This window comes from Schistocerca serialis, chromosome 2 (assembly GCF_023864345.2).
Source record: "Schistocerca serialis cubense isolate TAMUIC-IGC-003099 chromosome 2, iqSchSeri2.2, whole genome shotgun sequence".
In the NCBI taxonomy this organism is placed as follows: Eukaryota; Metazoa; Arthropoda; class Insecta; order Orthoptera; family Acrididae; genus Schistocerca; species Schistocerca serialis.
The window spans coordinates 691,710,917-691,733,208 of NC_064639.1; the positions used below are offsets into that span (position 1 = coordinate 691,710,917).

The 22,292-nt window shown below is 38.9% G+C and overlaps 1 protein-coding gene across 1 annotated transcript in view; it reads right to left on the minus strand.

Annotated features, from left to right (window-relative positions):
* LOC126457823 (UDP-glucuronic acid decarboxylase 1) overlaps window positions 1–22,292 on the minus strand; it is a 70,352-nt gene that overhangs the window by 20,971 nt on the left and 27,089 nt on the right. Inside the window, exons 4-5 of the mRNA XM_050094451.1 lie at window positions 17,204–17,317; window positions 16,599–16,786 (exon numbers count right to left, since the gene is read on the minus strand). Of these exons, the coding sequence (XP_049950408.1) occupies window positions 16,599–16,786; window positions 17,204–17,317 (302 nt within the window). The remainder of the gene's footprint in view (window positions 1–16,598; window positions 16,787–17,203; window positions 17,318–22,292) is intronic.

Here is a 22,292-nt window from a genome sequence, read left to right on the forward strand (position 1 = left end):
AGGAGGAGATGATGGGACAAAGGTGATGGAAACTTTTGAGTGGTGGATATGTGGACAATAGGTCCCACCTACAGTAATGTACTGTCCCCACATCCTCCACCAAACAGTTTCCACCCCCTATGTCCTACCATCTACTCCCCATTCTAATCTCCCACACTATTTCCAGCCCTCTGCCAATGCATCCTCCCGTATTTCCCCACTCCTCTCCTTTTTTTTTTACCTTTTTCCACCTCTCTGCCCCACAACCTAATGACACTGCACCTGTTGGCAGTTTAGTCCCTGGACATTCCACCAGACACCAGACCCATACACTACTATTCCTTGCCCATCCCCGGTCCTCCAGATTGTTGCTTGCATCCCACATGATGATGCATTCCAGCCCAAGATGCTGGAGTTGGTGGTCACGAGTGCATGAGGTGTGTGGAGGGTGTGTGGGTGTGTGTGTGTGTGGGGGGGCCACACACGTCTATCTTCTACTGACAAAGGTTGTGGCCAAAAGCTCTATGCGAGTGTCCTAATTGTGCCTGTCTGCAACTTCACGTGTCTTCTTTATGATAAGTGGTAATCAATCTTTTCCTACATTATTGATATTCCTACCTCGAGTTTCCGTTTCAATTTTTGCGGTTTGACACTTACGGTAAGCAGTGGTTTTGATGTTGTGTATATCTAGGGTCTTGTGAGGCGAGTGAACAATTGACACTCAAACTGCCTTCCTTTGTTGGTGCTGACAATTTTTGGGACTCCCAAGAAAGCGATCCATGATAATAAAAGTGTAGTGCAAACACTTTCTGCATAGATGTCCTTCAGTGGAACTGCTTCTGGCCAATGTGTAAACCTGACATTGTTAACAGATAGGTGAAACACTGAGAGCAAGGCAATAGTCCCACTACATCTATGTGTATATGTTAGATGTGACTGATACCCTCACTGACAGTTAAGCAAGCACTGGTTGTATGTTTGAAATGTTTGCTCACTGACAATGAACACATGCTTTTGGCCACATGTTTACATCTTGTTTCAATGAAACCCAAGTTATGTAGTACATGGATGACATTTTGGTGGTTGCATGGAGGAACATACGGCCCCAGTTTACCTGTTAACTTATCACAAGTAGCTGTGATGCATGAGGTAACAATATTGCTACAAACGCTAAGGAAGAGGAGTTCCCATTCTTCACTTTCGCCTGTTCTGGGTCACTTCTTTCTCCTTTGCAATATCATCATATAAAATGCTGGCTGGCAACATTATGTTCAAAACTCTGGAACATATATCAGCAGGAATATTCTCTCATCCAGGAAGATACTGAATACTTGTTGTGAACCGCCTACTTGGGTGTTGCTATTTTGGGCACAAAGGCAAATGTTAATGGTTTGTGGTCTGTGAATTTTGTGAGTTCTCTGCCTTCCAGAAGATAACAAAAGTGTTTGACAGACGAATATGCTGGCAGTAACTCAATGTCACATGCTGTATGTCAGTGATAGATATGGAGAAAAATGCAAATGATTCAGGTGTCCCTTCTCGCAAATGGAATAATATCTATGGAAACTGAAGTTACTGAAATGTAGAAGGCTGCATAAAATCTCTCAATGTCATCTGATGAATCAATTTTTTTTCCTTTTCATGCAAAGTTTCCTGTAGCATGTTAATTAGTCTTTTATTCCCTGTTTTGTAGCAGAAATGATCATTTTTCAATTGTCAGCTCCTGATTGTATGAATCTAGCAGTTCTTGAATGTTATCACCACCCATATCTAAATTTAACTGCCTGCCAAAATCAACCACCTCTTCAATCACATTTTCAATTTGATCAGGATCTGGTATTGATTCCTTCTGGGTTTCAGTGGCAAAAAAGGAAAGAAAAGAATGAACACAGTTTTCTCCAGATGCAATTTTAAGGTTTTTGTAAAATTTCATTCGAAGATTGTGCAATAATTCTCATGGCATCTAAAACACTGAATTACTTCCAAAAGTCTTTTAAGAGATAGCTTGTTGTTTTGTCTCGCAGCTACATGTACGTGTGCAAACAATCATGTTATGTAGTAAGCTTTCAATGTTTTAATGACTCCCTGGTCCATTGACTCAAGAAAGCTGGTTGTACTCTGTGGCAAAAATATAAGTTTCTCAATTACAGTAAAAGGATGATGACCAGGAGTGTTCGTCGATTAGTAGCATCACTTTAAACGGGATTTGTTTCAATTGGCAATACCACTTAACTTCAAGAATCAAGCGATGACCAAATGACCAAACCAGTCCTCAAAAAGTGAGGCTGTCACCAGAGCCTCAGCATTCAATTTTCCAAATCATGTGCAACCCAGTTATAGATTTACTTTTTAAAGCCTTTGGATTTTCTAAGCAATGAACTAAGAAAGATTTTAATTTATAATCACCAACTGCATTCACGCCAAACATCACTGTCAACTGAGCTTCAGTGGCTTTAAAACCTGAAAAGCTTTGCTCTTCCCATTCAATAAAAGTTCTTTTAGGCATCTTCTTCCAGAACAGACCATTTTCATTCACGCAGAATATGGTGTGGCTGGTACAGCCACCCTCTTCTATCACTGAATTGAGTTTCTCTGGATAGAGCAACACTGTCTCCTTATCAGTGCCTGCCGCCTATCCATGCTCCTTTCTGCAATGCTATGCCAATTAAGGCGTCCCTCTTGGGTAAAATATTCTGGAGGTAAAATAGTCCCCCATTCGGATCTCCGGGCGGGGGCTACTCAAGAGAACGTCGTTATCAGGAGAAAGAAAACTGGCATTCTACGGATCGGAGCGTGGAATGTCAGATCCCTTAATCGGGCAGGTAGGTTAGAAAATTTAAAAAGGGAAATGGATAGGTTAAAGTTACACCTTTGGTCAGATGAATACAGGGTTATAAATACAAAATCAAATAGGGGTAACGCAGGAGTAGGTTTAATAATTAATAAAAAATAGGAGTGCGAGTAAGCTACTACAAACAGCATAGTGAACGTATTATTGTGGCCAAGATAGACACGACACCCATGCCTACTACAGTAGCACAAGTATAGATGCCAACTAGCTCTGCAGATGATGAAGAAATTGATGAAATGTATGATGGGATAAGAGAAATTATTCAGGTAGTGAAGGGAGAAAAAAATTTAATAATCATGAGTTACTGGAATTCAACAGTAGGAAAAGGAAGAAAAGGAAACATAGGAGGTGAATATGGATTAGGGCTAAGAAATGAAAGAGGAGGTCGCCTGGTAGAATTTTGCACAGAGCATAACTTAATCATAGCTAACACTTGGTTCAAGAATCATGAAAGAAGGTTGTATACATGAAAGAACCCTGGAGATACTAAAAGGTTTCAGATAGATTATATAATGGTAAGACAGAGATTTAGGAACCAGATTTTAAATTTTAAGACATTTCCAGGGGCAGATGTGGACTCTGACCACAATGTATTGGTTACGAACTGTAGGTTAAAACTGAAGAAACTGCAAAACGGTGGGAATTTAAGGAGATGGGACATGGATAAACTGACTAAACCAGAGGTTGTACAGAGTTTCAGGGAGAGCATAAGGGAACAATTGACAGGAATGGGGGAAAGAAATACAGTAGAAGAGGAATAGGTAGCTTTGAGGGATGAAATAGTGAAGGTAGCAGAGGATCAAGTAGGTAAAAAGACGAGAGCTAGTAGAAATCCTTGGGTAACAGAAGAGATAATGAATGTAATTGATGAAAGGAGAAAATACAAAAATGCAGTAAGTGAAGCAGGCAAAAAGGAATACAAATGTCTCAAAAATGAGATCGACAGGAAGTGCAAAATGGTTAAGCAGGCATGGCTAGAGGACAAATGTAAGGATGTAGAGGCTTATCTCACTAGGGTTAAGATAGATACTGCCTAAAGGAAAATTAAAGAGACATTTGGAGAAAAGAAAACCACTTGTATGAATATCAAGAGCTCAGATGGAAACCCAGTTCTAAGCAAAGAAGGGAAAGCAGAAAGGTGGAAAGAGTATATAGAGGGTCTATACAGGGGTGATGTCCTTGAGGACAATATTATGGAAATGGAAGAGGAGGTAGATGAAGATGAAATGGGAGATAGGATACTGCGTGAAGAGTTTGACAGAGCACTGAAAGACCTAAGTCGAAACAAGGCCCTAGGAGTAGACAACATTCCATTAGAACTACTGACAGCCTTGGGAGAGCCAGTCCTGACAAAACTCTACCACCTGGTGAGCAAGATGTATCAGACAGGCGAAATTCCCTCAGACTTCAAGAAGAATATAATAATTCCAATCCCAAAGAAAGCAGGTGTTGACAGATGTGAAAATTACCAAACTATCAGTTTAATAAGTCACAGCTGCAAAATACTAATACGAATTCTTTACAGACGAATGGAAAAACTGGTAGAAGCCGACCTCGGGGAAGATCATTTTGGATTCCGTAGAAATGTTGGAACACGTGAGGCAATACGGATCCTACGTCTTATCTTAGAAGAAAGATTAAGGAAAGGCAAACCTACGTTTCTAGCATTTGTAGACTTAGAGAAAGCTTTTGACAATGTTGACTGGAATACTATCTTTCAAATTCTGAAGGTGGCAGGGGTAAAATACAGGGAGCGAAAGGCTATTTACAATTTGTACAGAAACCAGATGCCAGTTATAAGAGATGAGGGACATGAAAGGGAAGCAGTGGTTGGGAAGGGAGTGAGACAGGGTTGTAGCCTCTCCCCGATGCTATTCAATCTGTATATTGAGCACACAGTAAAGGAAACAAAAGAAAAGTTTGAAGTAGGTATTAAAATCCATGGAGAAGAAATAAAAACTTTGAGGTTCGCTGATGACATTGTAATTCTGTCAGAGACAGCAAAGGACTTGGAAGAGCAGTTGAACGGAATGGACAGTGTCTTGAAAGGAGGATATAAGATGAAAATCAACAAAAGCAAAACAAGGATAATGGAATGTAATCGAATTAAGTTGGGTGATGCTGAGGGAATTAGATTAGGAAATGAGACACTTAAAGTAGTAAATGAGTTTTGCTATTTGGGGAGCAAAATAACTGATGATGGTCGAAGTAGAGAGGATATAAAATGTAGACTGGCAGTGGCAAGGAAAGGGTTTCTGAAGAAGAGAAATTTGTTAACATCGAGTATTGATTTAAGTGTCAGGAAGTCATTTCTGAAAGTATTTGTATGTAGTGTAGCCATGTATGGAAGTGAAACATGGATAATAAATAGCTTGGACAAGAAGAAAATAGAAGCTTTCGAAATGTGGTGCTACAGAAGAATGCTGAAGATTAGATGGGTAGATCACATAACTAATGAGGAGGTATTAAATAGAATTGGGGAGAAAAGGAGTTTGTGGCACAACTTGACAAGAAGAAAGGACCAGTTGGTAGGACATTGTCTGAGGCATCAAGGGATCTCACATTCAGCATTGAACGGCAGCGTGGAGGATAAAAATCAGAGGGAGACCAAGAGATGAATACACTAATCAGATTCAGAAGGATGAAGGCTGCAGTAGGTACTGGGAGATGAAGAAGCCTGCACAGGATAGAGTAGCATGGAGAGCTGCAGCAAACAAGTCTCAGGACTGAAGATCACAACAACAACAACAACATGCCAATTAAGAAGACTTCTGAATCAGCTAAAACAACCATTACTAGCTTCGAACACCTCATCTTTGGCTGCCTCCCCAGTTTCTTCTTTCAGTTTCTCAAATATCAGCTTAGTTTTAGAGCACACCACATTCTAATCAACAGGACAATTTCCATTTGAGCGATAATACCATGAAGTTTACGAATAATACCCAAGTTCAAAGACTGAGCAATTCTCACAGCTTCCAGAATTTTTTCTTTACCTTTTACAATTGTTTTCACTGTTTATTCCGGTAGACCAAACTTCTTTGGCAATTTTAATTTTTGCATTGAAGCCTTTGATAATATGAAGATTAAATTCCAAAGATAATGATTTTCTTCCCTTGTTTGATGCAAATGAATCAGTCCTGCTTTGTTTGGACGACACTGGCTCTATCAATCAAACCAGCTCTGTGGATACAATGATTCTGCATGAAACACGTCTGAACCTGTGGGGGGCACAATGGCGGAATTAAGTGCGCAGCATTCAAACAGATAAATCATGTAACTCTAGATTTGCATAAAAAGGGTAGCACATATTTAACTGTTTGTCTCTATTGTTATACAGTAAGTTCAGTTTACAATATTTTCAGCATAATTCTACTTTAATTCCTCGTAAGTTGTTGTGTTATTTGAAAATTAATAAAGATACACACTGAAACATTAGCAAACGCACAATTGTGCATGTCGGGCCTAATGTCAGATTTTTTAAGACATTAGCTTGTTGACAGAGTGCTGATATTCACAAGTGTTTCAATGTCTGTATCTATCATGTCTGAAAGCCAGTTGATTTCATATGGTCTTGTGATGTTATTATTAATCAAACAAAAAAATTAAATTATTGGTCCTATTTCAACACTTGTGAGTGATACTGTCATCGCTGCTTTGCTAAATCCACAAGATATAGATGATTTAAGCAATGATGGTGATATCCTTGAATCTACTTGACTCCTAAATGCAAAGACAAATGCTTCAAATTCCTGGAGGAGTTCATCTGGGTCATCTTCACAGGTGAAGATTTTAAAGAAACATTCACTTCACAGTACAATGAAGATGACATCCACCAACACTAAACTGAAAACCTGGGGAACATAAACAACATACGTGACAGCAAAGGAACCAAACATACATGTTTCTGACTGTAACTGCACTAGGCAAATGGTGAAAAACCTATTCGACGACACTTTTCTCAGGTGACACCATCTTCTAAAGATCAGAGCCAGCAGTAAACCTTACTATTCATGCTTTATATTAAATCAGAAATTTTGTACAATATTGTTCAAGAAAAGTTTCATTTCATTTGTTTCAGTATGTTGTCAAAGTTACAAATCCAGCATCTTATTTCCTAAATTCCTTCAATAAACAATTGTTCCAAAAAGCAGCAACCTATACAGACATTTACTACATGGCTAAAACAGAATTACAACCTGCAAGAAGTTCACAGGAAATCAAGAAATTAATTGGCGTGCCATGAGGGAATACCTTGTCATAACATGAATGGAAAGCGTTACAGGAATTGATGATCATGATGAAACCGAAGGAGACGGCCACTTATTATAGCTGAAAGCAAAAGATATAAACCATCGTGTTCACCATGCACGAATAAGAGGTCACTAAAATTTGATAAATATTCTGCTGCAAGAAGTTGCCACAAAACCTGTTGCAAACAGCCTAGAAGAAAAAAATATGTGATAGTTTTGATGTGTACCTGTGTTTATCAAAAGATGCCAACTGTTTTGCTTTTATCTCACAAAGAAATGAGTGAAAATATGACAGACTTGGATTGCGTGTATCACAAAAAAGTTTTGGTTTAGGGCCAACATGCACAACTGTGTAGTTGCCAAATTTCTAGAAACTTCTGAAAATAAATTTATTTTCATTTTTCTAATGTATTAATGACTGGTTTTCACACGCTGGGAGTTCCTATTTTCAAAAATACACAAAACGCAACCTTGGGTCTGGAGGGGACAGAACATGCAGCGGTTGGTAGTTGTTGAAAAAATATAGCTCATAAAATATCATTGGTTACTCGCATTTCAGCAACAGCATGCATGTCTTGCCGCAAAGTTGACGAATTTTTGTGTCTTAGTTCTACTTTGATTAGTAATTTTTAACTTTGTGTGATTCTGATTCCCGATTTCTGTGATACAAGGTGTTTTTAAGCCTGTTTCTCGAAAAATCAGTAACAGTTTGGACATGAAATCTGCAATTAGCTCAGCAACTCACTATCAAACTATCCCGAAATGTAATGATACTTAGTTACCCCATTGCTAATACGTGCAGTAATAAACCGGGACTCCACTTACAAAATCCATCTTAGTATTTTTTCACCACACAGGGTATTTCCATACAAGTGTTGTTATATGGTGAGTCTGCCACGAAAAAAGGCATTCAAATTATTACAGTAACATTGGAATAATGATTGGAGAGATTCTTGTGCACTCACAGTCACAATGGGGTCAACATTTAAGGGACCTAATAAAAATAATTATTTATTTAGCACCACAAAAAGAAACCATTATAAATGCACACATATCTTTTAGTGTGAGATTCAATAACAATACTAAATAACTAAAAACAAAAGATCAATTACTCTTTTGTTTATCCATAGTTTTTACAGTGTTTACACTTTACTGTGTCTATTACAGCCACAATACTACATACTGTTACCACTCTGTGGAATCAATGGCAACTGCTTCACGTACTAAAATAAGCCATTTTTTAATTCCAGGACCTATTTAAGGCTCAAGTGACACAAGATGCCACTTGGGGTGGCAAGCTGAGACATATACCACGACTGTAAGATTTACCTACATGATGCATCACAATTTGTAGTGGCCTCTCAGGGCACCAAGGGCAAGGGCACTCAAGTGTAACATTTGTATAAAGGATGTACACAACAAGCAGCAAAAACTAACATAGGTGAAAGTGAAGGAGGAGGGAGCAAAGTAGATTCACTTGAGAGGAAAAATGTTCTTGAACCAGCCCTGATTAACTCAACCAATAATACCCCCCCTCCCTGCACTGCCAGACATTATGTGAGAGCACATTTATTAGTATAAAATGAGTGAAATTTCAAGTACTGTAGTACCTATAAAGGGCCTCCTAGGCCCATTAACACTTATAAAGTAATAAAAAATAAATATTCTGTGAAAAAATGTTTAACTGTATTCGCACAGTAACTTAAACGGGCATCTATCTTCCAACACAGTAAATAATTAAATGTGCAAAGAAAAAAGTTTAGAGAAGGCTGTGTAACTGCGCTGAATGAGTAAAGGGCTGCAAGACTGAGCAAACTTTAAGTGTATTCTTGCAGCAATACCAAGAAAGTGTAATTTCACAATTACTTCCACTCAAATATGAATTCTGTAAATTTATAATTTCACAGACAACATTGTCTGAATTCATCACTGACAAATTATGCTAAAAACTATTTTTATCACAATTCTTAAAAATACTGACAAATAATTTCATTGAGTTTCATGTTTTATTCTGCTGTCTCTCATACTCTTTGTTTTTCACTTTTCTGTCACTTGAAGGCTTTATGCTGTGATCACTCAGTGGAATGAATTACTATTAATACTACACTTAAGTTTTTGTGATGTACCAACTAATAGCACATGGATTTTTGATGCACTATGAAATGAAAAAAAGTCACACACACCTGATGTCAATGAGGAGAGTGTTTATGCACACTTTAGATGTGTAAAAATTTGGGAATTACATCTGCACTACAAACAGGTACCAGACTAAAATGTAAAGTAATACCACACAGAAATGAATGAATCGTGAAGGAGGGTACGGGGAGTGGGGGAAGCAGACTCCAGCATCTTTCCAAGTGGCCCTGACAGTGCCACCTACTGGCTGCCATACCAACTGTCAACTGTTATCGTATTTTATAGACGACAATATTCACTTTTTTCCTCAAAAAACTGCCTCCAAAATTCAGGTGATTTTATAATCAAAATTAATATAAAAATGTCTAGTGTTTGATTTATAACCCCCGCCAACCTTAAAAATAGCTATATATTTGAAGTGGCGGGAAATCTATCTCTATCTGGCAAAACGACTCAACTGACAGCAGTGGTGTACCAATGTGACGAACATGAGTTGTGGGGATTCACAAGCTTGCTAACACTATCGCCCCCCACCCAGCCATTACAAACCCAGCACACTGTCTAGCCTATGATGTGTCATTGCAGTCTATGGTGCAGTGAACTTGAACTGAAAGTGATTTGTTGTCGGTAACAGTACAATATTTTTGTTAGTAGCTAGTTATATAATGGAACAAAATCAAAAGGTCTTCATATGATGTGGGCTATATATTGAAAGCAGCAGTATATGCAGAACAACATGGAGCTGCTGAGTGGCACTTTGGCACTCCACAAAATCATCATTCACAATCGGTAGGCTGATGAAGGACTGAAAAAATGAGGAAGACTAAATGTGCAAATAGAGGACTGAATTCAAAATGGCAAGAACTAGAAGGTGATGTATTGAAAGAGGTTCAAGGACACCATCAGAATGGCACTGGAATCAATATAAAATGATTCAAATACACAAACTTTAACAGTGGAGTTGGTTGGTGCTACGGGTTTATGAAGCGTCATGGACTTACCCTGTGAACAAAAACCAAAATATCTCAGAAAATACCACAACAGTATAACAAGAAAATGGCTTTATTATTCAACATCGAAAGAAAATCAGTGTGGAACTAAGCCAAATAGTGAATATGGAAAAAATTGCTCTGACATTTTGTGTGTCAAGTAACAGAACTGTTGCTGTGAAAGGTGCTAAAATCGTCAAAAAATGCACTACACTGTTGTCCTTTCATACTGTGTTGACGGTACTTAACTTAATCCAATTATCATTTTCAAGTGCAAAACAATGCCAAAACCTTCTGAAATACCGCCAGGTGTTGTTGTTCACATATATGACAAGGGTTGGATGGATGAGGCTGCTATGAAATTATGGATTAAAGGAGTGTGGGAGGAAGGAAAGGTGCTTTATTGAAGAAGATTTCTGTTCTCGTGCTAGATCTGTATAGTAGTCATTTGAAAAATTCTGTGAAAGAGAAATTGAGACAGGGAAATATGGAGCTTGCTGCTGTTATGGAAGGACTTACTTCAAAACTGCAATCTCCTGATGTCTTGATAAATAAATCACTTAATGTGTATATTAGAGAGAAGTGGAACAAATGGATGGTGGACGAAACCCAACATCAATTCACGATGAAGGGAGCTTTAAAACGACCTATAATCGAACAAGTGTGTCATTGGATAGAAGTCATGGTCTAGAGTGAGAGAGGACATTACTCAGGGTGTATATGTGGACAAGAAAAAAAAAATTCCTGAATTTTCCCCAGATCTCCCAGTTAAAAACACACTTTTTGCGATGTGAAAATTTACTTCTTCCAATGTGAAAATACATTTTTTCCACAATAAGCGACAGTGTACTTTACCTTGGAGCTGTAAAAATATCAATCCTTTGAACAACAAAGGTTTTATACACCAGCGTAGAACTACCCGGCACTTTAGAAAATGAAACTCGGCATGAGGGGAAAGGGGGGGGCATTTTGGAAAGACCTTTGTTGTGCAGCAACAAGTACGCTGCATATTTTCATATTACAATACGCTAAACATTTTCGTATTACGAAAGTATAAATTCAAATTCCAACAAACACAGCACTTTATAGTTTCTGAAGCACTGAAATAGAGATTGCAATGCACTTTGGTAAGCCAATCATAGCTCATGTCGCGTGATCTTGCGAGCCAATGACAGCAGATATTCAGAGCATAGGACACGTCATGCAGTCAGCCAATAGCAACATCACTGTTACGCAGCGTGAACACGTAAGTAGGAAAAGTTAATGTACTTAGTGTAGCTACAAGAAAAGCTAAGCTTTCACATATAATACTGGTCTTTTTAGCATGCGTTACACTTTGAGATACATCACACAAATGCGTCAGTAAAATTTTAAACAATGACATTAATGTCTGGTCTCCTGGGCTTGAAATTATTCAAAGTAGCTGGTACTCAAAGTGTAAGTTTTACATTAGAGTCAAATGCTCTGTGATTTAAGAAATTCACTGCACTTTCTCACAGGTAACATAATTCACCTTGTGTAAAAGGAAATTTCCTTTGAAAATGACGCTTTTTAAAGAAATATTCGAAATATTTTTCCCGTGACCTCTTAAACATGGATTCGTTTCAGCAGCTGCCACAGAGCGCCAGAAAACAGGCATTACTGCATGTAGGCCACTGGAAGCCAGTACATTCGTACACATATAGCATTAAGAGATCTTACATGACGTCATAAAAGATGATGATGATGATGATGATGATGATGATGATGATGATGATGATGATGATTAGTGTTTTAGGGCGCACAACAGCGAGGTTATCAGCGCCCGTTCCCAAAAGTTCAAGTCAGAGCCGAATCTTGAGAGAATTGGTAGTGTTCAAATTGCAAGAATGGACACAGCACATCAAAACAGGGAGATAAAACTAAAAATAAAATAGCAGTACAAACAGGGAAAAATAAGTAATGGTGGCTAAGTGACCACTTACAAATAATGGGTGACCAAACCACTGGACAGCACATTAAGACTTCAATCCCAATATTTTGGGAAGAAGGCCAGACATCACACAAAAACGTAAAACTCTAGCGACACTCGCCTCATTATTAGTTAAAAGAGAGGGTAGGTCCGGTGGGAAACTGAAATCTTCCCTCAAACCCGCATATAAAACACACTCAGTTAAAATATGCCGTAGCGACAACTGTGTCCCACATGTCTGACACGTTGGTGGCTCCTCACGACGGAACAGAAAACCATGTGTCAAAGGACAATGTCCTATTCTAAGCCGTGTAAGGGCTACTTCCTCAGCGCGTCGTTGTCGGAAGGAGGTGAGCCATGGTCGGACAGAATCCTTCACCACTCGCAACTTATTATCCCTCACGTCCAGCCACTGAGCCTCCCACCAACGCATGACCTTCCGAGTCACGAAAGGCGTAATGGCCTGCAGGGGGACGGAACAGCGAGCAGGAGGTGGGATGGAGCAAGCCTCCTTGGCAGCCGCATCTGCAAGTTCATTTCCAGGAATTCCTATGTGCCCTGGAACCCAGCAGAAAATCACATCCTTACCCTGCTGTTGCAAGAGCAGGAGTGCGTCCTGCACCTCTTGCACCATCCGATCTGCTGGGTACATTTGTTCAAGAGCGTGTAGAGCACTTTGGGAATCGGAGCAGATGATGAATTTCGTGCCACGATGTCGGCGCATATGCTCTAATGCTTGCAGAATGGCAAACAGTTCTGCATAGTAAACTGAGAACTGCTCTGGGAGCCCTATCCGATGGACAGTATCGGGAAACACAGCAGAGCAGCCCATAAAATCCCCCTGTTTAGAATCATCCGTGTAAACAGTAATAAAATTGGAATGGCGTTCTAAAATCTCAGTAAGTTTAATTTTAAAAAGGTGGTCCGGGGTACAATACTTCCTGTAAGCAGCCAGATCAAGAAGTAATCTTGGCCTTTGTAGTCGCCAGGGAGATCCCCTACTCCATCCCTGGTGGAGGACCTTCATGCCCTCCAGGTGTACTGACTCGAGACTCTCCTTTGCACGGATGCCAAACGGCTTTGTTGCCGCCGGACGGTGGCGGAAGAGACGTGCCAGTGCCGGCTGGGAAAAAGTGTCGGATGCCAATGAAAGAGGAGTGGACTTGGTCCTGTACGCGTGCCGTACCACGAGGAGAAGACGCCGAATGGACAGCGGAGGCTCTCCCGCCTCGACACACAGACTAGCAACTGGACTCGTGCGATAAGCCCCCGTTGAAAGCCTAATACCCTCATGGTGAATCACATCCAACATTTTGAGGTAGGAAGGTCTTGCAGAGCCATAAGCTTGACATCCGTATTCCAGTTGAGGTCGCACAAAGGCCTTATAAAGTTGGAGCAGACGTGCCCTGTCAGCGCCCCAGAATCTATGACTGACGCATTTAAGGACGTTTAAAGCCTTGAAACAGCAGACCTTTAGATCCTTTAAGTGTGGCAACCATGTGAGCTTCTAATCAAAAATAAGCCCGAGATATTTCACTTTTTCCATAAAGGGGAGAACAGTGTCTCCTAGTTTTAAAACAGGGAGATTAAAAAGAGAACGGGAACGGTTAAAATCTACACAAACGGTCTTCTCCAAAGAGAATTTAAAGCCCGTGGTCTTAGACCATTCCTCCAATCGCACGAGTGTCAGCTGTAATTGGCGTGTAGCAGCTGTGACGGAGGAAGATGCACAGAAAATGGAGAAATCGTCCACAAACAAGGAGCACTGCACGGGCCGTCGTACTGTGGACGCAATACTATTGATGGCAATTGCGAAAGCTGTCACACTGAGGAACGTCATAAAAGAAATAGGGCATCAGAGGATACTTCAAGAGCATGGGAGTTCCGTAAACCATACTAAAATGCATAATTCAGCTTAGAGGATACATTCATATGTGTAGATTCACAACAAAGTAGGCCCCTATCTGATGATAAGCTTTTATGTAAACTTTTCGGGATGCAAATTTTCTTGGAGTAGCAGTACTGTAGGGTCTCATGTTTGATTCTTTATTATACCATACATGCCAGAAGATAAAAATTGTCACGTGAAATTCTGTGAAAAGTTGAAGCTAGCCAATAGTGTGGAACAAACACTTCGTATCTTAAAACTGACTGCATCTGCGGAAAAGATTAATAAAAACCACATTTATTTAGCAAACCACAAAAGCAACTTCATTGACAACAAGCTGACTAATGTTTTACTGCCAAAAATGTGGAAATAAAATAAAATCAGAAAACTTAAACCAGTAACGTATTTTAGCCTTCCGTAATTATAAGAATGTGTTTTAATTCACTTGATAGCTTCCGGCCACAGAAATTCATTTTGTTTTCATTTGATGTGTAAACTGTAAACGAAAAGGAAGCAGCAAAATCACCAAACCTAAACACGGGTAACTATCCCCCACCCCATTACAACCCAGACTGCTCTGTGCATGCACGAATCTGGCAGCTTGAGTGTCACAGAAAAATTTTTCTGGGTAGCATAACTGCTCCTTGCTACTGCGGCAGCCACAGTTCAAGTAGCCAGAAGCGGGAGAAGGTATTGCTCATACGCAACTTAACTGTGCATGCGCATGAGCCTGCTGGCAACTGCTCAAACAAACTTAATGTAAACAGTTACACTGTCACATTCATCGGAAACAGGTATCTGTTTTAAAATTTTTCATTGTCTTTAAATGTGAACATTTTTCATGTCTTTGACACATTTTGTTTTCGGCATGCACTGTGTTTTGTTGTTGTAAATGGCGCATTAACTTTGCAACTTGAGTTTTATTTTTTTATTTTTTTTTCTCTCGTTTATGTTTCATTGCTGAAGTATTATTCTGCAGCAGCAGGATACAGTAAAATTGTTTGTTACACTATTGGTTCTTACCAGTAAAAATTACAAAATTTTACTGAACACTAAAACAATGACAAATACCTGGAATTATAAAAAGATTCCCAGGTTTTTCCTGGTTTTCTCCTGCTTAAAAAAATTCCCGGGTTTTTTCCCGGGTTTCTCCCAGATTTCCCGGAGCGTATACATTTTGTTATTGTTAAATCTTTCATGAAGTGTGGCATAAGTAATGCTCTCGATGGCAGTGAAGACCATCTTATATATGAAGAGGACACTGATGATGGCAAAGAGGAGGAGGAGGAGGAGGAGGAGGAGGAGGAGGAGGAGTAAGAAGCAGCCCAGTTGACGATTTTCAGTGATTTTTAAAGATAAGTTCGGTTTTATAAATTACAAATTTTTTTTAGTCTGGCTTTGCAATCTGATGGTAAATATGTTACTTTTAAAAAAAAACTGCTTAAAAGTTAAAGTGTGCCTTATAGTCTGTAAAATACGGTGCGTTTATGAAAGTTAAAAGTGAGACAGGAGCATTACAGAAGCTTACAGGATTCGTCAAATCTAAATTGATGGTTGCATATTGAACAACAGTGCTTGTCACTAACAGTTCACATAGACAATTCGAAACTAAAAACAACTAGTACTAAACTTACATTGTGGCAATTAAAAAATAATGAAAATTACATAACAATCACTTTGAAATGATTGCATATGCAAGGTTCTGTATTTGATCACTAAGGATGGCAGCAGCCCACAAAACATGAGCACGCCAAAGTTGACAGGCTTCTGCTGATCCAGAACTAGGGAGCCCTCATTCACCTCTTCATGAATGGACTATAGGTGAACTTATGGGCAGTACAAATGCTAATTCTCCCTTATCAGAAGTGTTTTATAAATAATGAGTGCACAAGAAAACTAAGCAAATGTGTTGATGTTAACAATACGAAATTTCAGCTACCTTGTGTCATGCTGTCAAACTTCTTCAAATATAGACACAGCCATGATGCCAAGATCAGCAATAACTCTAAACCTGAACTAATTCTGTATACAAGTAAGGATACATTGGGAAATAAAAGGTAACCTATATACAGAGAATAATTAAAAAACAGAAGAAAACGATGGTCAGCTTCCTGAACTGTATTCTTGCGCCATAGTATTTCTACACACTGTTGTCACTATATTGCTTTATATGTGCGGGGTGGGGGAGTGGGGAGGGGGGGGGGGGGGGGGAGAGGGTGAGAGAGAGACTCCATCACCACAAAACCAAATACAATTCAACTAGCAAATGCCAGGACAACAAAAAGGCCACTACAATATCAAGGACTTACAAATCCTTTTTCGTCCACCCAAACACAATTTACACACACATTCAAATGTAAGCAACCATTAATGTCAATTGTAGTCTATTACATTTGAGACAACTGTAGCAACTTAACCATCTTTTATTTTTAGAAGCAGTATCCAAGTACTGAATCAGTCTCACATTGGTAACCTTCAGAATAAAACAGGTTTCTAACCTTCATCATTTTATTTTACTTAAATACTATAATGTCAAAAGGATGTAGAAACTCACTGTGATGGTTTCATTGTTAAGGGCTTGAAGAATGAAGTTCGATACCACTCTTCCATCATTCATATGCATTCTTGGTCCATATGTGTTAAATATTCTTGCAACTCTAACATCAACTTTCTCCTGTTTTGCATAGGCATAGCTAAGTGTTTCAGCAACCCTTTTCCCTTCATCATAACACGCCCTGGGACCTAAACAATTAATGTAATACATACTAAGCTATGAAGATTTAATAGAGTTTAGAAATCATATTTCTTCAGCAATTTATCATTTCTTCAAAAATTTGTCTAAGAAAAGAAATTTTCGATTTTATGCATCTTATATTTATTCAGCTTCAAATTATGCTTCAAAACTCGACAATTATAGCAGAATGCTGAAATTTTTTTATGTTCAACATTATTCTTCATCTACTCTGTTGAGCACATGCTTCTAACCTGTCATACAACACACTGCAACTGTGGAAATTGTGTGTGTGTGTGTGTGTGTGTGTGTGTGTGTGTGTGTGTGTCTGTGTGTGTGTGTGTGTGTGTGTGTGTGTGTGTGTGTGAACCGATGTATTACATGTTCATTATAAGGAATATAATTATTTCTTTCTGTTTCGTTCTCACCTATAGGGTTGACATGGCCCCAGTAAGTTTCTGGTTGGGGATGCACTTCCGGGTCGCCATACACTTCCGATGTACTGGCAATCAAAACTCTAGCACCAACTCTTTTTGCCAGCCCTGTAAACAAAATTAAATTATTGCAACCAATTAAATGTTAATCATAAAGCAGTAAAAAAATCTTTTTAATTTCACTGGCAACAGATATTTTTAAGGCTAACTGACTACTAATATAAAATTTAGCATTAATATTTCATTGATTCCACACAACTTCATGTAACACTACGCACTCTCTTTCTTTCTTCACTCACCTTCAATGAGGAACTCAGTAGGCTGACACCAGCAAACTACTGCAGTCAAATAACACTTTAGTGCATTAACAACCAACGTGAGATTAGTGCACAGCCTTATTTCCAGTTTTGTATTTTTGTGATAACTGACATTTATATGGCATAAATACTTATTGTTTTCATCATTTTAATTTTTAAGGTAATTTTAAGAACTTGAAATACTGGTATGTTAATCAACTTTCTACACCAATCTAAACCTTTCAAAATTTTCAACATAATACAAAAGATGCCATTTCCATTTCTTCTCTTAGCTGCACTGAGCAAAGCTGTGTAGTGGTTAGCACAGCGGACTCAAATTCAGGACACGCCAGTTAAAATCTTCATCCGGCCATCAAGATTTAGGTTTTCCACAATTTCTGTAAATTGTTCCAGGCAAATGCTGAGATGGTTCCTTTGAAAATGCACAGCTGATTTCCATCCCCATCCTTGAAACATTACAACCTTGTGATTCATCTCTATTGACCTCAATTACGATGGGACATTAAATCCTTCCTTCTTAGCTGTACTATATGACTGAGTTGGATGTCCCTCCACATTACTCCTCATGACAATGTTAGTACAGAGGAGAGGTTCATCTAGTTGCTCTCTGCACTTTTACTTTAATGCTGTCATATTGGTGTTCGGGTAATCAACATTATGATCATTACAGCCCTCTCAATTCAATTAATATAGCTCAACTAAAAAAATCATAATATAAAGCCAACTAATGAAAAATATTGCAGTATTTCACTGAAGATCATAAAACAGCCAGGAAACATGTTCATTAAATTATCTGAACAAGATTCATTGGGTCACAAAACATTAACATGCACCTCACATTATTACTGTCATTTGTTAAAATACAAAATATCCATCAAATCAGCACATACTTAAATTACAGTGCACTGCAATAGTGATCACTTCATGCAGGCCATTCATGATGCAGTAGGACACCATGTGCTACAAGTGAGCTAGAATTACTTCTTTCCATCAAAGTGCATTGAACAAAGGTACACCCTGACAAAGATCAATCAGATCTTCCAAGGCTTGTTCAGTTACACTTTTTGTCTCTTTTCCCTCCACACAGCCATAACTTTACTCCGTACCAATAACATCAGTGCACATTTGGAGATGTAGCATAATGCCACTTAATTCTCCTCAAGTCTATCTGGCTGCCACATCTGTTATCTTACTGCTACAAATCTAACTCAATCAGGTACCCACCATAATGATACTAGTGAACTTCGCTTTTGCAAAAATTGTGAATGACAAGCCTTTCTGTTGTGTATATTCTATCGATAACATGACGAGCACTGTTATCCTTTTTATGGCTAAATTTTATACAATTGAGAGCAATGAGTATTGCACTCAACTCTTTATCCTCAGGATGTTACAGAAAATGGACTTACTATTTAAGTTCCATTTCCTGGACATATTTGTGTGAACTGCAATGGTAAATACACTGGTAGACACCCTTAATTGTCCACTTCTTGAGAAACAGCTTGTATGATCAGCTTAAGGGGAGCCGGAGGTGCCTATACTGCCCATGTTAAAATCACTAAGTTTGAGGAACATTTATGAATAAACTACCAAATAGAAAAATTTGAATTTTTTTTTACATATAGAGTGGTTTAGTATTGCAGTTATGACAGAGGGATTTTGGAGTATCTTTTCTAGTTTTCTTCCATTTTTTTTTTTTTTAATGACCCAAATTTTTTTTACACATAATTGCTTTATAATTAAACTGAAATGAAACTACTGAACATATTGCCAAATGGCTGTGTTACAATGGAAGTTTCACCACTAGGAGTGCTGTATAAAAATTTCATCTCTCTAGCTTGAGTGGATTTTGAGAATATGTTCCTTATATCCGAAAAATTCTAATTTACGGGAAATGGCTATCAAAGTTTCTCAATACATTCCTGCACTATAGGATGGATTATCAGGGTCTTCTTCTTCATCCTCCAAAAGCTTCCTCTTCTGTCTTCTTTTCTGGCCTGTTGTTCCATCATACTTCATATGCCTTTCTCTTCTTTCTGCTCCTCTTATCCTTTCTCTGTCAATATTTCTTAGTGCTCGTACAGTGTTCACGCCAGCTGTAAATCCTAATGCCTTCAGAACTTCACACTGTTCCCTTGGTTGTAGGTTGCTATTGCATCATAAATGCCAAAGTGCAGTGTTTTTATGCTTACAAACACCCTTTCAGGAATCACTTTCCAAATCAAATTGTTTACGCTCTCATTAGGATTCTGCGTCTTTCCGTGTAGACATTTGTGTAACAATTCTGGCTGTGCTAAGTCATGAAAAATTGATTTTATTGCATTTATCACACCTGCTGGCAAACCATGTTTGTGATCATAGTCCTTTTTTGCATTATATTTGCACCAGGAATCTTTTGGGCACAGGCTGTGTTGAGGGTATTCATTGGAAGAGGCAGTATGAAGGAACAATGCCCACACTGCTTTTTGCATGTCACTAACATTACTAGTATTTTGCCTTATAGCATACCCATAGTATCTCTGTAGACGTTCAATCACCTCATCAGTAAGCCTGCCTCTCCCTCCTATTGTCTTTCCATCACTGAGCTTACTTGAACCCGAAGTTTGTTTAAGCCTCTTAGTGCTTCATTTGTTACAGAAAACAATGTAGCCAACCCTTGCACACTCGCTGTATGCGCAACATAAGGCGCTGTATGCGTAACAGGCCGAGAAAATCCCAAGCAGTTCGCCAGGAAGTCACGAGAGGGTGTTAGATGCATTCAGCGGCCGCCCATTTCCTCTGCAGGCGTGGGGGAAAATGGTAATAACTCCACTTCCAGGGCGAGTAGAACAATAATTCAAAGTTTACATTAAAGAGGAATGTTCCAATTAATTTTCGGTAGGGGGCAAAAAAAAAAAAAAAAATGTAAATTTTTGGATTTGACCACCTCCGGCTCCCCTTAAAGACGTGTTCCACTTGTTGACTTTAATAAAATATAGGTACTGTAAGTGCTTTAAGAAACACAGGTCATACTCATATGGTAATTAAAAATGTTTCTTATGCCTCTTTATCAACCAAGGTGAATGGTTGCTATAATACTATTGGAGAACTTTCATTTTTACAATTTTTTTTCCAATCATGAGTCATCTGGCTGGGATCCCCCAATGGCATAAGATTCTTTGGCTGAATGTTTTAAAGGGGGACAAAGCACTGTGAGTGGCTTCCCTTACATTCTTAGAAAAGAAGGAAGCTTAAGTTTACCACATTATCAACAAATAAGTCAGTGACCAAATGCTAGCACAGATTGGGAAAAATAATAATAATTTAGGCCATGTCCTACACAGAGAACCCTCCCAATATCTTCCTTAATCTGTTATGAAGAAAGGGAAGGAGGAGGGGGAGGGAGGGTGGAAGGAGGGGAGAAGGGGGGCGGGGGGTAGGGGGGGGGGGGGGGGGGGGACAGAAAGCTACATGTGGATGGCCAGAGAAAAACTTAAAACCCACTGCTCCCAAAAGCAATATCCAGTGCCTATACCACTGCACCACCTTCCTTCATCGCAGAATGGGGCTTGCCTTATGAGCTCCAGCTGCAAGTCTTAATGGGCTGACAGTTGGGTCTATTCACTATTTTCAAATTATAAAAGTTGATTCACAGAAGCTACACCCACTATCAAGTCAGGAGCAAATGAATATATATATATATATATATATATATATATATATATATATATATATATATATATATATATATATATATAAGAGTAGTAGACATTAATTTATTTAACTGATCCTCAGCCCTCTGGCTGAAGCACTTCAAGGGATTTGTGACCTCCTACAACTAGTAATATTAAGTTTTCTAGTGTGGCTGCCAAGTGGCTTTATCAGCTAATACCATGCAATGAGAGATGACTGTTTTATCAAGTTAAGAATAGAGTCTTTAAGTTGAAAGTGAGTGAGTATTCAAACACTTGTATGAGAGTAAATCTATGTTCACAGCCTATCCCTACAACCAGCTACGGGTGGTCAATTTCTAATGATGAGTTGTCACAGTGAGGTTTGAAAATGAACAAGAAATACAGTCCTGAAGAAAAAAATGATCATTTTTACAATGGTTTTTACTGTGTTAGCTACACCATTTACCGATAAGCGAAATGGAATATGCTATACTGTAGAACAATTTTTACTTAGATAAATTTGCAAGAAACCACTCTACCAGAAAGGACTTTTAATAGAAGTGGAAGTTGTCCACCGATACCCAACTATGAAGGTGCTTTACAATAGTTGTTCTCCAACTTGTTATTACTGCCACAGGAGAGATGATGACAGGTTTGCGAGGCACTTAACTGCACTGTCATCAGTGTCCGTACAAAGTCCCAATTTTTTCACAGTCCAATCTAGCCACTGTCACAATTATGATGATGAAATGATGAAGACAGCACAAACACCTCGTCTCCGGGCAGAGAAAATCCCCAATTCAGCCGGGAATCAAACCCAGGACCACTTGATCCAGAGGCAGCAATGCTAGCCACTACACCACAAGCTGCTGACACCACAGGAGAGAGATGGGATATTTGGGTAGGGTGTGGAGAGGTGGGGGGGGGGGGGGGGGTTGTACAGGGGGCACTAAAGGAATATTGGGGGATGAACTGCCAGTGTTTTCTTTTAACTGATGTTTTAGTCAAGATAAAAATTTCCATGAATTTAACTTTTTAAACATAGGTACGATAATATCTGACAGCTGAATCCAATATAATTTTTAAAAAAGTATGCCTGTACTGACTGGCAAA